Source organism: Bos taurus, chromosome 20 (assembly GCF_002263795.3).
Source record: "Bos taurus isolate L1 Dominette 01449 registration number 42190680 breed Hereford chromosome 20, ARS-UCD2.0, whole genome shotgun sequence".
NCBI classification, from domain to species: Eukaryota; Metazoa; Chordata; class Mammalia; order Artiodactyla; family Bovidae; genus Bos; species Bos taurus.
In genome coordinates, this window is record NC_037347.1 from 31,855,239 (window position 1) to 31,876,715 (window position 21,477).

Genomic DNA, 21,477 nt, shown 5'->3' on the forward strand with positions numbered 1-21,477 from the left:
AATAAAATGGACAACGAGGAAGAAATGGACAAATTCTTAGAAAAGTACAACTTTCCAAAACTCGACCAGGAAGAAATAGAAAATCTTAACAGACCCATCACAAGCATGGAAATTGAAACTGTAATCAAAAATCTTCCAGCAAACAAAAGCCCAGGTCCAGACGGCTTCACAGCTGAATTCTACCAAAAATTTAGAGAAGAGCTAACACCTATCCTGCTCAAACTCTTCCAAAAAATTTCAGAGGAAGGTAAACTTCCAAACTCATTCTATGAGGCCACCATCACCCTAATACCAAAACCTGACAAAGATCCCACAAAAAAAGAAAACTACAGGCCAATATCACTGATGAACATAGATGCAAAAATCCTTAACAAAATTCTAGCAATCAGAATCCAACAACACATTAAAAAGATCATACACCATGATCAAGTGGGCTTTATCCCAGGGATGCAAGGATTCTTCAATATCTGCAAATCAATCAATGTAATACACCACATTAACAAATTGAAAAATAAAAACCATATGATTATCTCAATAGATGCAGAGAAAGCCTTTGACAAAATTCAACATCCATTTATGATAAAAACTCTCCAGAAAGCAGGAATAGAAGGAACATACCTCAACATAATAAAAGCTATATATGACAAACCCACAGCAAACATTATCCTCAATGGTGAAAAATTGAAAGCATTTCCTCTAAAGTCAGGAACAAGACAAGGGTGCCCACTTTCACCATTACTGTTCAACATAGTTTTGGAAGTTTTGGCCACAGCAATCAGAGCAGAAAAAGAAAGGAATCCAAATTGGAAAAGAAGAAGTAAAACTCTCACTATTTGCAGATGACATGATCCTCTACATAGAAAACCCTAAAGACTCCACCAGAAAATTACTAGAACTAATCAATGACTATAGTAAAGTTGCAGGATATAAAATCAACACACAGAAATCCCTTGCATTCCTAAACACTAATAATGAGAAAACAGAAAGAGAAATGAAGGAAACAATTCCATTCACCATTGCAACGGAAAGAATAAAATACTTAGGAATATATCTACCTAAAGAAACTAAAGACCTATATATAGAAAACTATAAAACACTGGTGAAAGAAATCAAAGAGGACACTAATAGATGGAGAAATATACCATGTTCATGGATTGGAAGAATCAATATAGTGAAAATGAGTATACTACCCAAAGCAATTTATAGATTCAATGCAATCCCTATCAAGCTACCAACAGTATTCTTCACAGAACTAGAACAAATAATTTCACAATTTGTGTGGAAATACAAAAAACCTCGAATAGCCAAAGCGATCTTGAGAAAGAAGAATGGAACTGGAGGAATCAACCTACCTGACTTCAGGCTCTACTACAAAGCCACAGTTATCAAGACAGTATGGTACTGGCACAAAGACAGAAATATAGATCAATGGAATAAAATAGAAAGCCCAGAGACAAATCCACGCACCTATGGACACCTTATCTTTGACAAAGGAGGCAAGAATATACAATGGATTAAAGACAATCTCTTTAACAAGTGGTGCTGGGAAATCTGGTCAACCACTTGTAAAAGAATGAAACTAGACCACTTTCTAACACCATACCCAAAAATAAACTCAAAATGGATTAAAGATCTAAATGTAAGGCCAGAAACTATAAAACTCCTAGAGGAGAACATAGGCAAAACACTCTCTGACATACATCACAGCAGGATCCTCTATGACCCACCTCCCAGAATATTGGAAATAAAAGCAAAAATAAACAAATGGGACCTAATTAACCTTAAAAGCTTCTGCACAACAAAGGAAACTATTAGCAAGGTGAAAAGACAGCCTTCAGAATGGGAGAAAATAATAGCAAATGAAGCAACTGACAAACAACTAATCTCAAAAATATACAAGCAACTCCTGCAGCTCAACTCCAGAAAAATAAACGACCCAATCAAAAAATGGGCCAAAGAACTAAATAGACATTTCTCCAAAGAAGACATACAGATGGCTAACAAACACATGAAAAGATGCTCAACATCACTCATTATCAGAGAAATGCAAATCAAAACCACTATGAGGTATCATCTCACACCAGTCAGAATGGCTGCGATCCAAAAGTCTACAAGTAATAAATGCTGGAGAGGGTGTGGAGAAAAGGGAACCCTCTTACACTGTTGGTGGGAATGCAAACTAGTACAGCCACTATGGAGAAGAGTGTGGAGATTCCTTAAAAAACTGGAAATAGAACTGCCTTATGATCCAGCAATCCCACTGCTGGGCATACACACTGAGGAAACCAGAAGGGAAAGAGACACATGTACCCCAATGTTCATCGCAGCACTGTTTATAATAGCCAGGACATGGAAGCAACCTAGATGTCCATCAGCAGATGAATGGATAAGAAAGCTGTGGTACATATACACAATGGAGTATTACTCAGCCATTAAAAAGAATACATTTGAATCAGTTCTAATGAGGTGGATGAAACTGGAGCCTATTATACAGAGTGAAGTAAGCCAGAAGGAAAAACATAAATACAGTATACTAACGCATATATATGGAATTTAGAAAGATGGTAACAATAACCCGGTGTACGAGACAGCAAAAGAGACACTGATGTATAGAACAGTCTTATGGACTCTGTGGGAGAGGGAGAGGGTGGGAAGATTTGGGAGAATGACATTGAAACATGTAAAATATCATGTAAGAAACGAGTTGCCAGTCCAGGTTCGATACACGATACTGGATGCTTGGGGCTAATGCACTGGGATGACCCAGAGGGATGGTATGGGGAGGGAGGAGGGAGGAGGGTTCAGGATGGGGAACACATGTATACCTGTGGCGGATTCATTTTGATATTTGGCAAAACTAATACAATTATGTAAAGTTTAAAAATAAAATTAAAAAAAAAATGTTGGGGTGTTTAACATTGTCCCAGAGGTCCCTGAGGTTGTCCTCATTTCTTTTAATTCATTTTTCTTTTTTCCTCTCTGATTCATTTATTTCTACAATTCTATCTTCTATTTCACTAATCCTATCTTCTGTCTCCGTTATTCTACTGTTGGTTTCTTCCAGAGTGTTTTTTTAATCTCATTTATTGTGTTATTCATTAAATATTGACTTTTTTTATTTCTTCTAGGTCCTTGTTAAACATTTCTTGCATCTTCTCGATCTTTGTCTCCAGGCGGTGTATCTGTAACTCCATTTTGTTTTCAAGATTTTGGATCATTTTCACTATCATTATTCAGAATTTTTTATCAGGTAGATTGCCTATCTCTTCCTCTTTGTTTGGTTTGGCGGGCATTTACTCTGTTCCTTTACCTGCTGGATATTTCTCTGCCTTTTCATCCTGTTTATATTGCTTTGTTTGGGGTGGCCTTTCCATATTCTGGCAGTTTATGGTTCCTCTTTATTGTGGAGGTTCCTTGCTGTGGGTGGGATTGGACGTGTGGCTTGTCAAGGTTTCCTGGTTATGGAAGCTTGTGTCGGTGTTCTGGTGGGTGAAGCTGGATTTCTTCTCTCTTGAGTGCAGTGAGGTGTCTGGTAATGTTTTTAGATGTCAGTGGGTTTGGTGTGACTTTGGGCAGCCTGTATATTGAAGTTCAGGGCTATGTTCCTGTGTTGCTGGAGAATTTGCACGGTATATTTTTCTCTGGAACTTATTGGCCTTTGGGTGGTGCTTGGTTTCAGTGTAGGTATGGAGGTGTTTGATGAGCTCCTGTCAATTATTATTCCCTTGAGTCAGGAGTTCTCTGGGTTTGGTGTTCTAAGGATTTGGACTTAAGCCTCCTGCCTCTGGTTTTCAGTCATATTCTTACAGTAGCCTCAAGACTTCTCCATAGATACAGCACCAATGATAAAACATCTAGGTTAATGATGTAAAGTTTCTCCACAGTAAGGGACACCTGGAGAGGTACACAGAATTACATGGAGAAGAGAAGAGGGAGGAGGGAGTTAGAGGTGACCAGGAGGAGAAGAGGGGGAATCAAAAGAGGCGAGAGCAAGCTAGCCAGTAATCACTTCCCTATATGCTCATCACTGTTTGGACCCCTCAGAGATGCTCATGGAGTTACACAGAGAAGAGAAGAGGGAGGAAGGAGAGAGAGGTGGCCAGGAGGATAAAAGGGGGAATCAAAAGGAGAGAGACAGATCCAGCCAGTAATCAGTTCCCTAAGTGTTCTCCACAGCCCGGAACACACAGAGATTCACAGGGTTGGGCAGAGAAGAGAAGGGGTAGGGAGGGAGATAGAGGTGACCTGGTGGAGAAAAAGGAGAGTCCAAAGGGGAGAGTCCAAAGATGCTCCAAAGAGCAATCCAGCCAGTAATCTCACTCCCAAGTAAAAATGGGTACCGGAGATCAGGTTCTTAAAGGTACAAAATTGATAACAAATACCAAAAAGCAAAGATTAAAAATCTAGAGTATAGGTTAGATTCTCAAAAATACAATATTAAATAAAAAAACAAAGTCACAAAAATTATAAAAAAAAAATATATGAAGTTTGCTTTAAAAATAAGGTTTTTTTTGCAAAGTAATAGTAGGTTATAAAAATGAAAATTAAAGGAGTAATAGAGGACTTTAAAATTTAAAAAAAATTAAAAAAAATGATAATAGTAAAAATACATCTAGGACTTTATCTGGTGTTACTGTGGACAGTGTGGGTGAGTTCATTTTCAGATAGTTCCTTGATCTGGCTTATACTTCTCAACATCTGTAGTCCCATTCCTATGTAGTTGGTGCCAACTGCAGGGTTTTAATCTATTGCAACTGTCACTTCCAAAGTGGTTCCCTCTGTTTATTTTAGCTTCTGTTTGCTGGCCTCTTCAGTGATTAATTTCCACCCTGACATAAGGGGGCGGTGGTGGTCACTTTTTTTAGGCTTACTTGTTCAGTCGTGCTGTGGGGAGGGAGGAACACTGCAAACAAATATCACTGGTGTCTGTGGAGAGAGCTCCCAGTGTCTAGGCCACACTGGGTTTGCCCCCGCTCATGGCTTGTGTGCTTTCCCAGTCTACACTGCTCAGGCTCTAGGTTGCTCTGCCAGGAACTGTCTGAGGCCTGTCCTGGGTTGAATGCACTTCCCAGGTCTAAGCCACTCAGGTTCAGGTTCTCAGGTACTCCACAAAAGCACAGACTTGATTGAGCCTGCGTTTTGTGCCCTTCCCCAGTCCGAGCAGCTCAGGTGACCAGGTGCTTGGCAAGCTGTGACTTATCGCCTCCCCCGTCCCAGCCGCTCGGTTTTCTGGGTGTACAACAGGCGCACCCTTTCAGGTGTGCTGTGTGTCTCCTCTGGGGAGCTGATCTCTGGCTGCGACCCTCCCGGCGGATGTTGACCGTCCAGAATTCCAAGGAGTCTTGGTTAGCAAAGGAGCCTGCTTGCAGTTTGGTAGATGATGCCTCTCTGGGGCCACGATTGTCCCCTTCTGGCTCTGGCTGCCCTGTCTGCCTGTCTCTGGTCGGGGATGGGCTGGTCCACAGCCGGCTAGCTCTGCTCAGTCCTTTGTTCTCTGGTGGCTTAAGGAAATGGCAACCCATTCCAGTACTCTTGCTTGGAAAATCCCATGGATGAAGGAGCCTGGTAGGCTACAGTCCACAGGGTCGAAAAGAGTTGGACGTGACTGAGCAACTTCACTTTCTTTCTTGTTCTGTGAGCAGGCCTGGCAGTGTTTTAGCTTAGGGCTTTTTGTGGGATAGCTATCCCACAGTCTGGTTTGCTATCTCAAGTTAGTTCCCTAAGACTGCCCTCAGGGCATTCAGGCTTGGTCCTTACTCTAAGCAATGCAGCCCTTGCCTCCCTGCACAGCTCCCGCTTGCTAGTGGCGGATGCAAGCGTCTGCGCTGCTTCTCCACTGGAAGTTGCCTTAGGCACGTAATCTGTGGGTTTTAATTACTTATTTTCCTCCTGGTTATGTTGCCCTCTGAGGTCCCAAGGCTTGCCACAGATTTGCCGGTGAGAGTGTTTCCTGGTGTTTGGAAACCTCTTCTTTTTAAGACTCCCTTCCCGGGATGGATCTCCGTCCCTCCCTCTTTTGTCTCTCTTTTTATCTTTTGTATATTTTCCCTACCTCCTTTCGAAGACAATGGGCTGCCTTTCTGGGTGCCTGATGTCCTCTGCCAGCATTCAGAAGTTGTTTTGTGGAATTTGCTCAATGTTCAAATGTTCTTTTGATGAATTTGTAGGGGAGAAAGTGGTCTCCCCATCCTATTCCTCCACCATCTTAGGACCGCCGCCCCTCTCCCCCCAGTTTTTTTTTTTTTTTGACTAAGAAGATAAAAATAAGGTGTGAAATTATTTGTGTTCAGGCAATAACATACACATTACTCTGCATCTTCCCAGAAAAATATGCTCTTCAGAGTGACTATTTCAGTGTTGTAACCCTCAGATTTCACAGTAAACTAAATGCACTGAAATCGAGAATTTGTTATCATTGCTAAATTCCATGTGTCAGCCCCCCTCAGCTAGTCTTTCAGTTGAAAGAGGAAAATTTGGTATTTTTCCAGCAAGGAGATAGAAAGTAAATGCCACAGAGAAGAAAATGAATGCTCTAAGACCTCCAAGGTCTTAGAAAAATGTCATTTCATGTGTGAAAAAACAATGCACCTGTGTTGAGAAGGATCTGTGGTTATTTTAAGTATGCAGCTCCTTTGCCTTTTATTTCTTGGGAAGTTTTATTGTTAAGTTTTATGGCCTCAAAGATGCTCAGTTCAGATTCATGTTTACATGAATTTTATTATAACTTTATTTTGTGCCAGGCTTGCTAGTTATTCTTCTAGAGCTGTTTTCCCCAAGTGTTAATATATCCAATGATGTGTACTCCTTTAGCATTATATTTTCCATTGTTGAATAAATTGGAAAATGTGTTTAAATTTAAGTAGATTTCTTTAACAATAGTTTAAAATGTCAATTTGTACTCTGGCTTTCCCAGAGGGAAGTGTAGTATAAAGTGTTTTCCAGCTTTAGAGAATTGCTCATTTAAGACCAGTTAAGGGAACAGGTATGCCCTAGAGTACATGTTGGTAAACCCATTCTAGGCAGCTTGTTAGGTGAGCTAAAAACTAGAGTGTGATAAACACCATTTAGAAGTGGTTCAAAGGAGGGAGTAATCATTCAAGGTTCGAAGGAATTAGGGGGGCTGCATGAAGGAAGTCTTGAGCTGGGTCATGAATAATGAGGGGAAATTTGACAGGCAGGCTTTGTAGGTGGGAGCTTTACAGGTGAAGGAAGAGGCAGGAACAAAACACACGGAGATGGGAAAGCACAAACTCTATTCAAGGAGTGGCAAGTGTCTCTTGCTGCCTCCACAAGGGGATCTTAAGTTCAAGTAAACATTGCCCAGATGACTACAGGCAATACTTATTTCTAGTTTACTGATGAGAATGTAGGACAGGGCAGTATGAGGCTTTCTGTTTTATAGTCATAGTTGTAGCAACAGTCCATATAGCAGTCTACACAATCATTAATACAGCTGTGTGGTATTTTCTTTCCTCTCCTCTGCCAAGTGACCGCTGAGGTATAAGAGCAGGAGACTGATAGTGGGCATATAAAGGAGTTCACCCAAGGCTTAGAAGCTCTATTTCTCACTGGTGCCACTAGCTCTTGTTACAACTCCATAGGCAAAACTTACAATGTCCCCACAGGGGATGTACTCAAAGAGTCACCATACTTATGTTTAAAGCACGGTTTATCTTTGAGCATTTAGAGTTGTTCCTCATCCAGATGCAATTTACCAGTCAGGTCATTTTAACCATGAGCAATTTTACTTGTGTAACACACAAGCTGGAATCAAGATTGCTGGGAGAAATATCAATAACCTCAGATATGCAGATGACACCATCCTTATGGCAGAAAGTGAAGAGGAACTAAAAAGCCTCTTGATGAAAGTGAAAGTGGAGAGTGAAAAAGTTGGCTTAAAGCTCAACATTCAGAAAACGAAGATCATGGCATCCGGTCCCATCACTTCATGGGAAATAGATGGGGAAACAGTGGAAACAGTGTCAGACTTTATTTTTTGGGTTCCAAAGTCACTGCAGATGGTGATTGCATGAAATTAAAAGATGCTTACTCCTTGGAAGGAAAGTTATGACTAACCTAGATAGCATATTCAAAAGCAGAGACATTACTTTGCCAACACAGGTTCGTCTAGTCAAGGCTATGGTTTTTCCTGTGGTCATGTATGGATGTGAGAGTTGGACTGTGAAGAAGGCTGAGCGCCAAAGAATTGATGCTTTTGAACTGTGGTGTTGGAGAAAACTCCTGAGAGTCCCTTGGACTGCAAGGAGATTCAACCAGTCCATTCTGAAGGAGATCAGCCCTGGGGTTTCTTTGGAAGGAATGATGCTAAAGCTGAAACTCCACTACTTTGGCCACCTCATGCGAAGAGTTGAGTCATTGGAAAAGACTCTGATGCTGGGAGGGATTGAGGGCAAGAGGAGAAGGGGACGACAGAGGATGAGATGGCTGGATGGCATCACTGACTTGATGGACGTGAGTCTGAGTGAACTCCGGGAGTTAGTGATGGACAGGGAGGCCTGGCGTGCTTCGATTCATGGGGTCGCATAGAGTCGGACACAACTGAGTGACTGATCTGATCTGATCTGAACATAGTTGACATAATATTCTTTGATTTCCAAGGGAACAGAGCTTAACAAAAGGTCAAATTCTTACTCTGAAGCTGTGCTGTTTACACACAGCCCTTAAATATTAAGTTAGCAAGGAGATTAAGCAAATGATCTTGGATTCTACCTAGAGTTTGGATTCAAGTAACTTCTATATTGACATGTATTTATTCATAATAATCTCTTATGATCCTTTGTGTTTCTGTGGTGTTCATTGTAACTTTTTCATTTCTAATTTTATTGGTTTGAGTGCTTTTTCTTTTATCCTTGGTGATTCTGGGTCTGGCTAAAGGTTTATCAATTTTATCTTTTTGAAGAATTAGCTTTTAGTTTCATTTTTTATATTTTTTTCAATCCTAGTTCATTAATTTCTGCTCTGATCTTTATGATTTCTTTCCTTCTACTAATTTTGGGTTTTGTTTGTTCTTTCTCTAGCTCCTTTAGGTGTTGATTTGGGACTTTTCTTGTTTCTTGATGTAAGGTTTTATTGCTATAAACTTCCCCTTTACAGCTGCTTTTCCTGCATCCCATAGGTTTTGAATCACTGTGTTTTCATTGTCATTTGTCTCCAGGTATTTTTTATTCCCTCTTTGATTTCTTCAGTGAGCCACTGGTTGTTTAGTAGCATATTGTTTAGCTTCCACATGTTTGTGTGTTTGCAGTCTTTTTTTTGCTTGTAGTTGATTTCTAATCTCATAGTGTTGTGGTCAGAAAAAATTCTTGATATGATTTCAATTTTCTTAAATTTACCAAGGCTTGTTTTATGGTCTAGCATGTGATCAACTTGGAGAATGTCTCATGACACTTGAAAATAATGTATATTATTGTTCCTTTTGGATGAAATGCTTTATAAATATCAATTAAGTTCATCTGGTCTAGTGTATCCTTAAGGTCTGTTTCCTTTATTGATTTTCTGTCTGGATGATCTATTGATGAAAGTGGGGTGTTAAAGTCTCCTGTTATTGTGTTACTGTTTACTTCTCCTTTTATGGCTGTTAGTATTTGCCTTATGTATTGAGGTGCTGCTATGTTAGGTGCATATGTATTTATACTTATTACATCTTCTTGGATTGGTACCTTGATCATTATGTAGTATCCTTTATAAGAGTATTTTTTTTTAACCATTTGTCTTAAGTAGTGTCACCCCAGCTTTCCTTTGATTTCCATTTGCACAGAATACTTTTCTCACCCCGTCCCTTTCTATCTGTATGTGTCTCTAGATCTGATGTGGGTCTCTTATAGTATGGGTCTTGTTTTTGTATCTATTCAGTCAGTCTGTGTCTTTTGGTTGGAGCATTTAATATGTTTCCATTTAACACATTGATATGTATGTTCTTATTGCCATTTTGTTAATTGTTTTGGATTTGTTTTTGTAAGTCTTTTTTCTTCCCTTCCTCTTTTGTTCTCTTCCTTGTGATGACTAAATTTACTCTTGTGTTTTCTTTGTATGTGTATCCATTGTAGATTTTTGGTTTGCAGTTACCATGAGGTTTTGATATAGCAGTCTGTAAACAAGGTTGTTTTAAGTTGCTGTTTTTTTTAAATTTCATTTTCCATATCCTACCTTTGTACTCTCCTCATGATGACTGGTTTTGATATCATATTTACGTGTGGATGATTTTCTACCATTACTGAATGTTGGCCTTTACCAGTGAGCTTTTCCATTTGTAATTTTCTTCCTTCTAGTTGTGACCTTTCCACCTAGAGAAGTTCCTTTAGCATTTGTTGCAGAGTTGGTTTTATCTGGTGGTGCTGAATTCTATTAGCTTTTCCTTGTTTGTAAAGCTTTTGATTTCTCCATCAAATCTGAACAAGTCTTCTTGGTTTAGGTTTTTCCCTTTCATCACTGTAAATATATCCTGCCATTCCCTTTTGACCTTCTGTGGAGTTTCTGCTGAAAAAATAAGCTGATAAACTTGTATGTTATTTGTTGCCTTTCCCTTGTTGCTTTTAGTATTCTCACTTTGTCTTTAATTTTTGTCAATTTGATTACTATAAGTCTGTGTGTGTTCCCCCTTGGGTTTATCCTTCCTGGGAGAAGTCTCTGCTTCCTCAGCTTGGGTGACTGTTTCCTTTCCCATGTTAGGAAAGTTTCAGCTATTAATTCTTCCGTTAATTCTCAGGTCCTTTATCTCTTCTCTTTACGGTACCCCTATATTGCTAATGTTAGTGCATTTAATATTGTCCCAGAAATCTCTTAAGACTGTCCTTATTGCTTTTCATTCTTTTTAAAAATTCTGTTCCACAGTAGTGATTTATAACATTCTGTCTTTCAGCTCACATATACATTCTCCTGCCTTATTTATTCTGGTGTTTATTCCTTCTAGTGTACTTTTAATTTTACTTGTTGTATTGTTCATCTCTGTTCTTTAGTTCTTCACTAAGCATTTATTGTATCTTGTTCTGTGCCCCTGTTCTTCTTTCTTTTTTGTTTTTTTTTGAGATCTTGGATCATCTTTACTATCATTTCTCTGAATTCTGTTTCAGGAAGATGTCTACCTCCACTTCACTTAGCTGTTCTTCTGGGGTTTTAGCTTGTTCCTTCATCTGGGATATATTCCTCTGCTATCTTTGTCTTTGTTTTCATGGCTTCCATTCTGCAGGATGCAGGGTTGTAGCTCTTGTTGCTTCTGCTGATCTGCCCCCTTGTGGATGAGGCTGGTCTCAGGGGCTTGTGCTAGCTTCCTGGGGAGAGGACTGGTTTGTGCCCACTGCTGGATGAAGCTGGGTCTTGTTCCTCCTCTGGGCAGGGCCATGTCAAGGGTTGTGTTTAGTGACCAGCTGTGGGCTTAGTAAAACTTGAGGCAGCCTGTTCCCACCCTGTTGGTTGTGTGGCCTGAGGTGTTCCAGCACTGGAGCCTATAGGCTGTTGGGTGGGGCCAGGTCTTGGTAAGAAAATGGTGGCCTCCAGGAGAGCTCATGCCAATAAGTACCCTCCAGAACTCTTGCTACCAGTGTCTTTGTCCCTGCACTGAGTCACAGCCACCTGCTGCTGGTTCTGCAGGAGACCGTCCAATACAAGCAGGTAGGTCTGACCCAGGGTCTCCAGGTCACTACTTTTCCTCCTGGGTTCTCAAGACCTTGTATGTGCTTATATGACCTTGTATGTGCCCTCCAAGAGTGGAATTTCTATTTTCCCCAGTCCTGCGGAAGTCTTGTGATCAAACCCAGTTGCCTTCAAAGCCAGATGCTCTGGGGGCCCTTCCTCCCAATGCTAGACCCCCAGGCTAGGGAGCCTGATGCAGGACTTAAAACTCTCTCCTGTGGGAGAATCTCTGAAATACAATCATTTTCCTGTTTGTGGGTTGCCCACCTGGTGTGTATAGGATTTGAATTTATCACAATTTCATCTCTCTAGGAGCTGGAACCTTCTGTGGAAGAATCTCTGCCTCATGGGTTTCCTGTTCTCAGGGTCCTACACAACCTGCCTGACTAGCTTCCCTCCCAGTCTTGACTTCTTATCAGTCTCCCATTATGACAAGGGGCTTGTCTGACAAACTGACTTCTTCTAATGTGTGAATGGTAGAGGGAGAGCTGTTTTTCCCTTCTAGGCAACAGGCTTAAACTCTCCCCCTTCTCACAAACAAACACCCCCGCATGTGTCATGCATGCTTTGACACATCCAAAATATGGCTCTAAGAGTCCAGGAAATCCAGCAGGATATTTTTGTGCTGGGCTCTTGTTTCCTTAAAAAAAAAAAAAAAAAAGAAGAAGAAATAAGGAGCTGTTTCCTCTGCTTCTGTATTTCAGCCCAGATCAAAAATCACACACATTGCTACTGTGTTTAAGCTACTGTGCTAAGTTCTCCTTACAAGGAGAACTCAAGAGTATGCAGTCTGATTGAGGATGCTTTTCTGTGGTGTTTGATAACAGAAGGATACCATCACAAATCCAAGAAAATAAATTTATTAAACTTTGAAGGAAAAAAATCCACAGACATAAAGAAAGTTAAATATAAACTGCAGGACACAACTAGTCATACTAGTGAATAATGGCTTGTGTGGCCAGCAAAGTACCAAAATGACATTCGGAGACCGATTGAGGTATTTAGCTATTTTTGGCTATAGAAATGTTGTCAGCCTACTGTGAAATGGTAAGATAGTTTCCCCAAACACACAGTTTTAAGTTGAATTAGGTTCTACATAGATGAAATTGTCTATGAAACTAAATTATGTAGCTCTTAGAGAAAACCATAGCAGCAAGATAGCAGAAAACCTATTGAACATTTATTACAAGTAACATATTGAACTTTAAACACCCAATTTTAGTTTTTCACTGTCCTTCCTGCAAGAAAGAAGGAATTTAAAATTACCAACCATTAAGCTTATTTTCTAAAAAGGTCTGAGCTAAATGGCAAATATGCTTTTTAAGTTAAAGCTAACTTTAAAGTTTTATTAACTTTAAAAAAATACTTAAAGTGAGAAGCATTCATGAGTGAGATGAGTCTTCTCTTTTTGACAAACCTTTTGCGGAGCAATCCCAATGCTCCTGTGAATGATGTTTAATTTATTCAGGGATTGAGCAATAATTTATAAATTACTCAGACCTCATTTTCTTCTAACTACCAGCTTTAAGGCCAATTCACTCAGAGAGGAGGTAAAAAATGATGAAACTCATTTCACTGCTTTAAATAAATCCTATAAAAGATGTGGTGAAGAAGAAAGTTTCTGCTATGGGTTTAAATAAATTTTTGAGTTATCTTTCGGGATTTAAAATCTTGGGGTTTTTTTTGGTTTGTTTCTCATTATCACTAACAATGAGCATGTGTCTGGCTATAGGCTATGAAAGAAAAACCTACTTCTTGAACTTTTATTCCATGATCTGGTTAACTTCACTTTGACCAGCTTCAACTTACAAAATGCTTCTTGTTCCTATTCCTTCCTTAGATAAATATGAAATACGAGACATTGCGGTGGAGGTTCTAAGGCTTGACTCTTATGATATGCATGCGCTAAGACACTTTTTTCCAGGGCACTGCAGTGATTAAGCATCCTGGTCAATAGGAACAAGCTGTAATTTTTACTTCTCTTAGTATGTAGCCCTCTGACATGAACCAAAACTTGGGTAAGAAAAGGTTTTTTTTGTTGTTATTCTTCTGTGTGTGTGTTTTGTTTTTTTTGGTTCATGGTAAGTTGACTTGTGCAAACATTTAAAAGTTTTCTAAATTAACAAATATTTGTTTACAAATTCAGATAAGATGAGCACTTTCCAATAATGCAGGTAACTACAATCATTTCAGAATCACTTAAAGAGTTTTAGGAGGTATAAAAAGGGCCTTGTAAAAAACTAGTTTTTCTTCAGGTGCATTGACCAAAGCATTAAACCAGCTTTAGACTGCAGTTATTACATTCTTTAGATGGGTTGGCATGAACTACAGTACACCGTGTACAGTGTAATATAAAATAGCCATGCTTAAAGTGTAAATTATTAAAAATATCTTTATCCATTTTATGCCAAAATAAATGTTTTACATATCCAAACTATTTCTTCTTACCTATAATTTTAGTTCCCAATTATAAAAAAAAATTATCCTGTGCTATAATTTGCATTCAATCTTCCTGAACTGCAAAAGCCACCTGATTTTTCGCTTTTTCAAAAAGCATGATTAACTATACATTAAAAAACATAGCCATTCAATGCTTAGTAGCACAAAATTAACACCCACAATAACAAGACAATTACTGCCACTAAACAGTCTTTGAGACAGTTCTTTAAAGTATTTACAATTCACAACAGCAATATTTATCTGATTAAGGATTCTTCTTCTTTTTTTAATGTTTCAACATTTCAGGAAAAGGCATTTAGAATTCATATTCCCCACCCTCAACTCACCCCCCTCCCAAAAAAAGTTTAAACATTGTTTTGGTTTAAGCATTCATGCCCCAGCCAACCCTGTGCCATTCAATGGGTAGCTCATAGGAAATCAAAGAAAAGCTATGGCATGATTTTGTTCAGTTGGTCTGTGCTCACATAGCCACATGATGAGAGAAACTCTTTGTCAGGCAAGGGCAGGGCAGTCGCATTGAGTACGAGGCCCTGTGGAGACTGTACTATATGAATGGAGGTATAATCTGGGACAGGTATCTCAGAACTTGGAACATGTTCTGCTGTCCCCGACCTCCCAGCTGTAGTGGTAAGGCTTTCTGTGGTGGTGTAAATGTCTTCCTGGTTAAAGCTTGGCTCTACGTGTGATTCAGCCTCGACATGAGGGGCCAGGGCAATGTACTTTTTGGCGTCTACCTCGCAGAAGTAAGCGTTGTCCACGATGAAGTTAGCTTGGCAGGGTGTGACCACTTCTGGGTGCGTGTCACACTGGGGGTTCCCAGTCTTATTCTTTTGGCCTGGGGAAAGGACCACATTTCCTGCTGGTGTAATGTCGCTTACCTGGGCATAAAAATCAATGTTTGCCAATGAACTTGGATTGCTGAGCTGTGTATGGACAGCTTGATGAGTTGACTCAGTTCCACCAATGAGAAGTGGTCTTGGTTTGTTTTCCTCTACTAGGATAACACTGGGCTGCTGGCTAGCAGGGGCAGCATCATTAGAAGGTGAATTATTTTGATTCTTCTGATCAAGGCATGAGATATCTGCTTCCCCTTTTAACCTTTGTGGCTGAGCAACCTCTGAGGTACCATCGCACATGTCACTGACATGGAAATCAGCCTCCAGAATGTCAGGTTCATAGCAGCTGGTACGCCCAGAGTCGTCATCCTTTGCCCCAAAGATATTGAGTGATTTTTCATGGTCATTGCTCAGAAGTCTGTCTGTGTCTGACCCTTCAGTCTTTTCATCAGGGTCATCAATATCTAGTTCAATAAATTCAACCCAAGAGTCATCATTGTAGAATTCGTGTTTATAGTTGTCATGAATGGCTAAGATTGTATTCACCTCTTCTAATTTTCCTTCCTATAAAATAGAAAAAGAAGATCTATGAAAATAAATTCACAACAATTGATTTAACAAATAATATTGAGTCTAATCAGTAACAAAATCATATAACAAACCATGTAACAAATACATTAGTGAAGAACTTTTCTTTTTTAAAATTATTTTCCATTATGGTTCATCATAGGATACTAAACATAGTTCTCTGTGCTAGACAGAAGGACCTTGTTTATCCATTCCATATATAATAGCATATATCTGCTAACCCCAACATCACACCATCCCTCCTCCAACCCTCTCCCCCTTGGCAATCACGAGTCTATTCTCTATGTCTGTGAGTCTGTTTTTGTTTTGTACATAGATTCATTTGTATCATATTTTAGATTCCAAATATAAGTGGTAACATATGCTATATGTCTTTCTCTTTATGATTTACTTCAGTTAGTATGATAATCTTTAGTTGCATCCTTGTTGCTACAAGTAGCATTATTTCATTCTTTTTTAAATGGCTCAGTAGTACTCCATTGTATATATGTACCACATCTTCATTCATTCATCTGTTGATGGACATTTAGGTTGTTTCCCAGTCTTGGCTATTGTGAATAGTGATTCTGTGAACACAGGGGTGCATGTATCTTCTCGGATTAGAGTTTTGTCTGGATATATGTCTAGAAGTGGGACTGTTGGATCACTGTTGCTGTTATTCAGTCACCAGTCATGTCTGACTCTTTGTGACCCCATGGACCACAGCACGCCAGGCCTTCCTGTCCCTCCCCATCTTCCAAAGTTTGCCCAAGTTCATGTCCATTGCATCAGTGAAGCCATTCAGCTATCTGATCCTCTGATGCTCTCTTCTCCTTCTGCCCTCAATCTTTCCCAGCATCAGGGACTTTTTTGGTGAGTTGGCTGTCTCATCAGATGAACAAAATACTGTCGCTTCAGCATCAGTCCTTCCAATGAGTATTCAGGATTGATCTCCCTTAAGATTGACCGGTTTGATCTCCTTGCTGTACAGGGGACTTTCAGGAGCCTTCTCTATCACCACAGTTTAAAGGCATCAATTCTTTGGTGCTCTGCCTTCTTTACAGTCCATCTGTCACAACTGTATGTGACCACTGGGAAGACCATAGCTTTGACTATACAGACCTTTGTTGGCAGAGTAATGTCTCCACTTTTCATCATGCTGTCTAGGTTTGTCATAGCTTTCCTGCCAACAAAAAGCTTGAATCATATGGTAATTCTTTAGTTTTCTGAGGAATCTCCATATTATAAATATTTTCCATATTGGCTGTACCAACTTACATTCCAACAGTGTAGGAGGGTTCCCTTTTGTTCACATCCTCTCCAGCATCTGTTATTTGTAGTTTTTAATGATGGCCATTCTGACTGGTGTGAGGTGGTACCTCGTTGTAGTTCTGATTTGTACTTCTCTAATAATTAGCAGTGTTTAACATCTTTTCATGTGCCTATTGGCCATTTGTATTTCTTCTTTGAAGAAATGTCTGTTTAGGTCTTCTGCCCAGTTTTTGATTGGGTTTTTATTGTTGTTGAGTTGTATGAGCTGTTTTCATATTTTGGAAATGAAGCCCTGGTTGGTCTCATTATTTGCAAATACTTTCTCCCATTATGTAAGTTCTTTTCCTTTATGGTTTCTTTTGCTATGCAAAAGCTTGTAAGTTTGATTAAGTCCCATTTGTTTATTTTTGCTTTTATTTCTATTGCCTTGGGAAACTGACCTAAGAATACATTGATATGATTTATGTCAGAGAATGTTTTGCCTATGATCTCTTCTAGGAGCTTGATGGTATGTATGTATTAGTTGCTCAGTCGTGTCCAACTCTTTGTGACCCCATGGAGTATAGCCTAGGAGGCTCCTCTGTCCATGGGGATTCTTCAGGAAAGAATACTGAAACGGGTTGCCATGCCCTTCTCCAGGGGATCCTCCCAACCCAGGGATTGAACCCAGGTCTCCTGTATTACAGGCAGATTTTTTACTGTCTGAGCTACCAGGGAAGCTCTGATGGTAAAATGCCTTATATTTAAGTCATCTGCATGTAACAGTTGGCCTCTTCCCTTCCAACTTGGATAAATTTCCTTTTTCTTGTCTGATTTCTGTGGCTAGGACTTTCAATACTATGTTAAATAGAAGAGGTGAGAGTGGGCATCCTGGTCCTGTTCTAGATTTTAGCATGAAGGCTTTCAGTTTTTCACCATTGGCTATTACATTGGGTGTGGGTTTGTCATTTGGCTTTTATTATGTTGTGATATGTTCCCTTTATACCCACTTTGGTAAGAGTTTTATCGTGAATGGATGTGAAATTTTGTCAGATGGTCTTTTTTCTTGAGATGATCATGTGATTTTGGCTTTTGTTTATGTATCACATTGACTTGTGTATGTTGAGCATCCTTGTGAACTTGGACTGACTCTTGGTTGTAGTATGTGATCTTTTTTTTGTTGTTGCTTTTGGATGTGGTCTGCTAATATTTTGCTGAGAATTTTTGCATCTATATTCCTCAAAGACGGGCCTGTAATTTTCTTTTTGGTGGTGTCGGTCTGGTTTTGGTATTAGGGTGGTTTCATAGCATGTCTTTGGAGCTAATGGAACTCCTCTTTAGTTTTTTGGAAGCTTTTGAGAAGGATCAGTGTTATTTCTTCTTTGTATGTTTGGTAGAATTCACCTGTAAAGCCATCTGGTCCTGGACTTTTCTTTATAGGAACTTTTAAAATTACATATTCCACTTTACCTCTAGTGATTGGTCTTTTCTAATTATCTATTTCTTGATTCAATTTTGGTGGGCTGTGATTCAAATCTGGTGGGTATGTTTCTAGAAACTTGTCCATTTATTCTAGGTTGTCAAATTTGTTGGCGTATAATTGTTTATAGCATTCCCTGTGGTCTTTGTTATTATTGTGATATCAGTTTTTATGTCTCCTTTCTCATTTCTCGTTTATTTGGGTTCTCTCTCTTCTTGGTGAGCCTGGCCAGAGGTTTATCAATCTTGTTTACCTTTTCAAAGAATGAACGTTTGGTTTTATTGATTTTTTTTCTATTTTTTAATCACTATTTTATTTATTTCCTCTTTGATCTTGATTGTTTCCTTCCTTTTGCTGATTTTATGTTTTGTTTGTTCATTTGCTACTTCAAGTAGTAGATTAGGTTTTTTTCTTGTTTTGATGAAGAAGGCCTGTATAGCTATGAATTCCCCTCTAAGAACTGATTTTGCTACATCTCAAAGATTTTGTATGGTTGTATTTTCATTGTCATCTTTCTCAAGGTAGTTTTAAATTTACTTTCATCATTGACTCATTGGTTTTTTAGTAGCATATTGCTTTGTGATCATTTTTATTTCATTTCTTTTTCTGTGGTTGACTTTTAGTTTCATGCCATTGTGGTGAGAAAAGATGCTTGAGATAATTTCTATATTCTTTGTTGAGGCCTGTTTTTGTGCTCCAGTATGTGGTCAATCCTTGGAGAAGGCGATGGCACCCGACTCCAGTACTCTTGCCTGGAAAATCCCATGGACGGAGGAGCCTGGTAGGCTGCAGTCCATGGGGTTGTGAAGAGTCGGACACAACTGAGCGACTTCACTTTCATGCATTGGAGAGGGAAATGGCAACCCACTCCAGTGTTCTTGCCTGGAGAATCCCAGGGACGGGGGAGCCTGGTAGGTCTATGGGGTCGCATAGAGTCGGACACGACTGAAGCGACTTAGCAGCAGCAGCAGCATGTGGTCAATCCTAGAGAATATTTCATGTGCATTTAAAGAATGTGTATTCTGTTTCTTATGGATATAATGTCCTGAAAATATCATTTAGGTCTAACTGTTCTATCATGTCATTTATGATCCCTGTTGCCTTGATTTCTGTCTAGAAGATCTGTCCACTGATGTGAGTAGGGTGTTAAAGGTCTCGTACTATTACTGTATTCCTGTTGGTTTCTCCCTTTATATCTGTTAGGATCTGTTTTATGTATTTGAGTGCTGCAACATTACTGCATCTATGTTGATGAGTATAAAGTTCTTTTCTTGTATTGATCCTTTTATCTTTATATAGTGTCCTTCTTTATCTTTTTTATGGCCTTTATTTTAAGGTATGTTTTGTCTGACATGTATATTGTGATTCCCACTTTGTCATTTCCATTTGCATGAAATCTTCTCCCATCACCTTTCAATCTGTGTGTCCTTTGCTCTAAACTGGGTCTCTTGTAGGCAACATAATGTAGGCTCTCATTTTTTCACATAGTCTGCCACTCTGTGTATTCTGATTGGGACGTCTCGTCCACTGACATTTAAGGCAATTATTAATTGATATGTATTTATTGCTATTTTAAGTCCTGCTTTCCCACTGATTTTTAAATTTCTTCCTTGACCCCCTCCCCCTTCTTTTTTTGTGGTTTGAATTATTTTTGTATTATGTTCTTTTTGGTTTTTGTGAATCTGTTGTTTGTTCTTAATTTGTGGTTACCTTGTTTTTCATGTATGTATATACCATATTATATTCTACCTGCCTTAGACTAGTAATCACACAGGCTCAAACATGTTCTAGGAAATGATTAAAAACTTTTACATTATTGTACTCTTTTCTCCCACATTTTAGGATTTTGATGTCCTCTTATATCTTCATGTTCATCCTTTTTCTGTTCATTTCGGTTATCATCACTTTCACAGACATTTAAAAAAAAATCTGTATACTGGCTTATTTAGGTGATTTGCTTTCTAACTGTGATTTGCTCTTCTCTATATATTCTTACTTCTTTTAGAGAAGGCCTTTCAATATTTCCTTTGTACGTGTGTACGCTCAGTCATGTCTGACTCTTTGTGATCCCATGGACTATAGCCTGCTAGGCTCCTCTATCCATGGAATTTTCCAGGCAAGAATACTGGAGTGGTTTGCCATTTCCTTCTCCAGGTGTCTACCCATCCCAGTGATTGAACCTGCATCTCTTGCATTGACTGGTGGGTTCTTTACTAGCTGAGCCACCAGGGAAGCCCTTTAGGTAGGGAAGTCCATTCAGTTCAGTTCAGTTGCTCAGTTGTGTTGAACTCTTTGTGACCCCATGGACTGTGGCATGCCAGGCTTCCTCGACCATCACCAACTCCTGGAGTTTACTCAAACTGATGTTCATTGAGTTGGTGATGCCATCCAATCATCCCATCCTCTGTTGTCCCCTTCTCCTCCCACCTTCAATCTTTCCCAGCATCAGGGTCTTTTCCAATGAGTCAGTTCTTCGCATCAGGTGGCCAAAGTAATGGAGTTTCAGCTTCAGCATCAGTCCTTAAAATGAATATTCAGGAATGATTTCTTTAGGATTGACAGGTTTAGTCTCCTTGCAGTCCAAGGGACTCTCAAGAGTCTTCTCCAACACCACAGTTCAAAAGCATCAATTTTTTGGCGCTCAGCTTTCTTCATAGTCCAACTCTGACATCCATACATGACTATTGGAAAAACCATAGCTTTGAGTAGATGGGCTTTTGTTGGCAAAGTAATGTCTCTGCAAACATGCTGTCTAGGTTGGTCATAGCTTTTCGTCCAAGGAGCAAGCGTCTTTTAATTTCATGGCTGCAGTCACCATCTGCAGTGATTTTGGAGACCCTAAAAAATAAAGTCTGACACTGTTTCCATTGTTTCCCCACCTATTTGCCAGGAAGTGATGGGACCAGATGCCATGATCTTAGTTTTTGGAATGTTGAGCTTTAAGCCAACTTTTTCACTCTCCTCTTTCACCTTCATCAAGAGGCTATTTAGTTCTTCACTTTCTGCCTTAAGGGTGGTGTCATCTGCATATCTGAGGTTATTGATATTCTTCCCAGCAATCTTGATTCCAGCTTGTGCTTCATTCAGCCCAGAATGTCCCATGATGCACTCTGCATATACGTTAAATAAACAGCGTGACAATATACAGCCCTGATGTACTCCTTTCTCGATTTGGAACCAGTCTGCTGTTCCATGTCCAGTTCTAACTGTTGCTTCCTGACCTGCATACAGATT

The 21,477-nt window shown here is 39.5% G+C and overlaps 1 protein-coding gene and 1 long non-coding RNA gene across 2 annotated transcripts in view; one reads left to right on the forward strand and one right to left on the reverse strand.

Annotated features, from left to right (window-relative positions):
- Positions 1 to 21,477, forward strand: part of LOC112443004 (uncharacterized) — a 118,063-nt gene that overhangs the window by 28,301 nt on the left and 68,285 nt on the right. The window lies entirely within an intron of this gene.
- GHR (growth hormone receptor) overlaps positions 14,466 to 21,477 on the reverse strand; it is a gene marked incomplete at its 5' end in the record, with an annotated part of 173,669 nt that continues 166,657 nt past the window's right edge. Inside the window, 1 exon segment of the mRNA NM_176608.1 lies at positions 14,466 to 15,509. Within this exon segment, the coding sequence (NP_788781.1) occupies positions 14,538 to 15,509 (972 nt within the window). The 3' untranslated portion in view covers positions 14,466 to 14,537.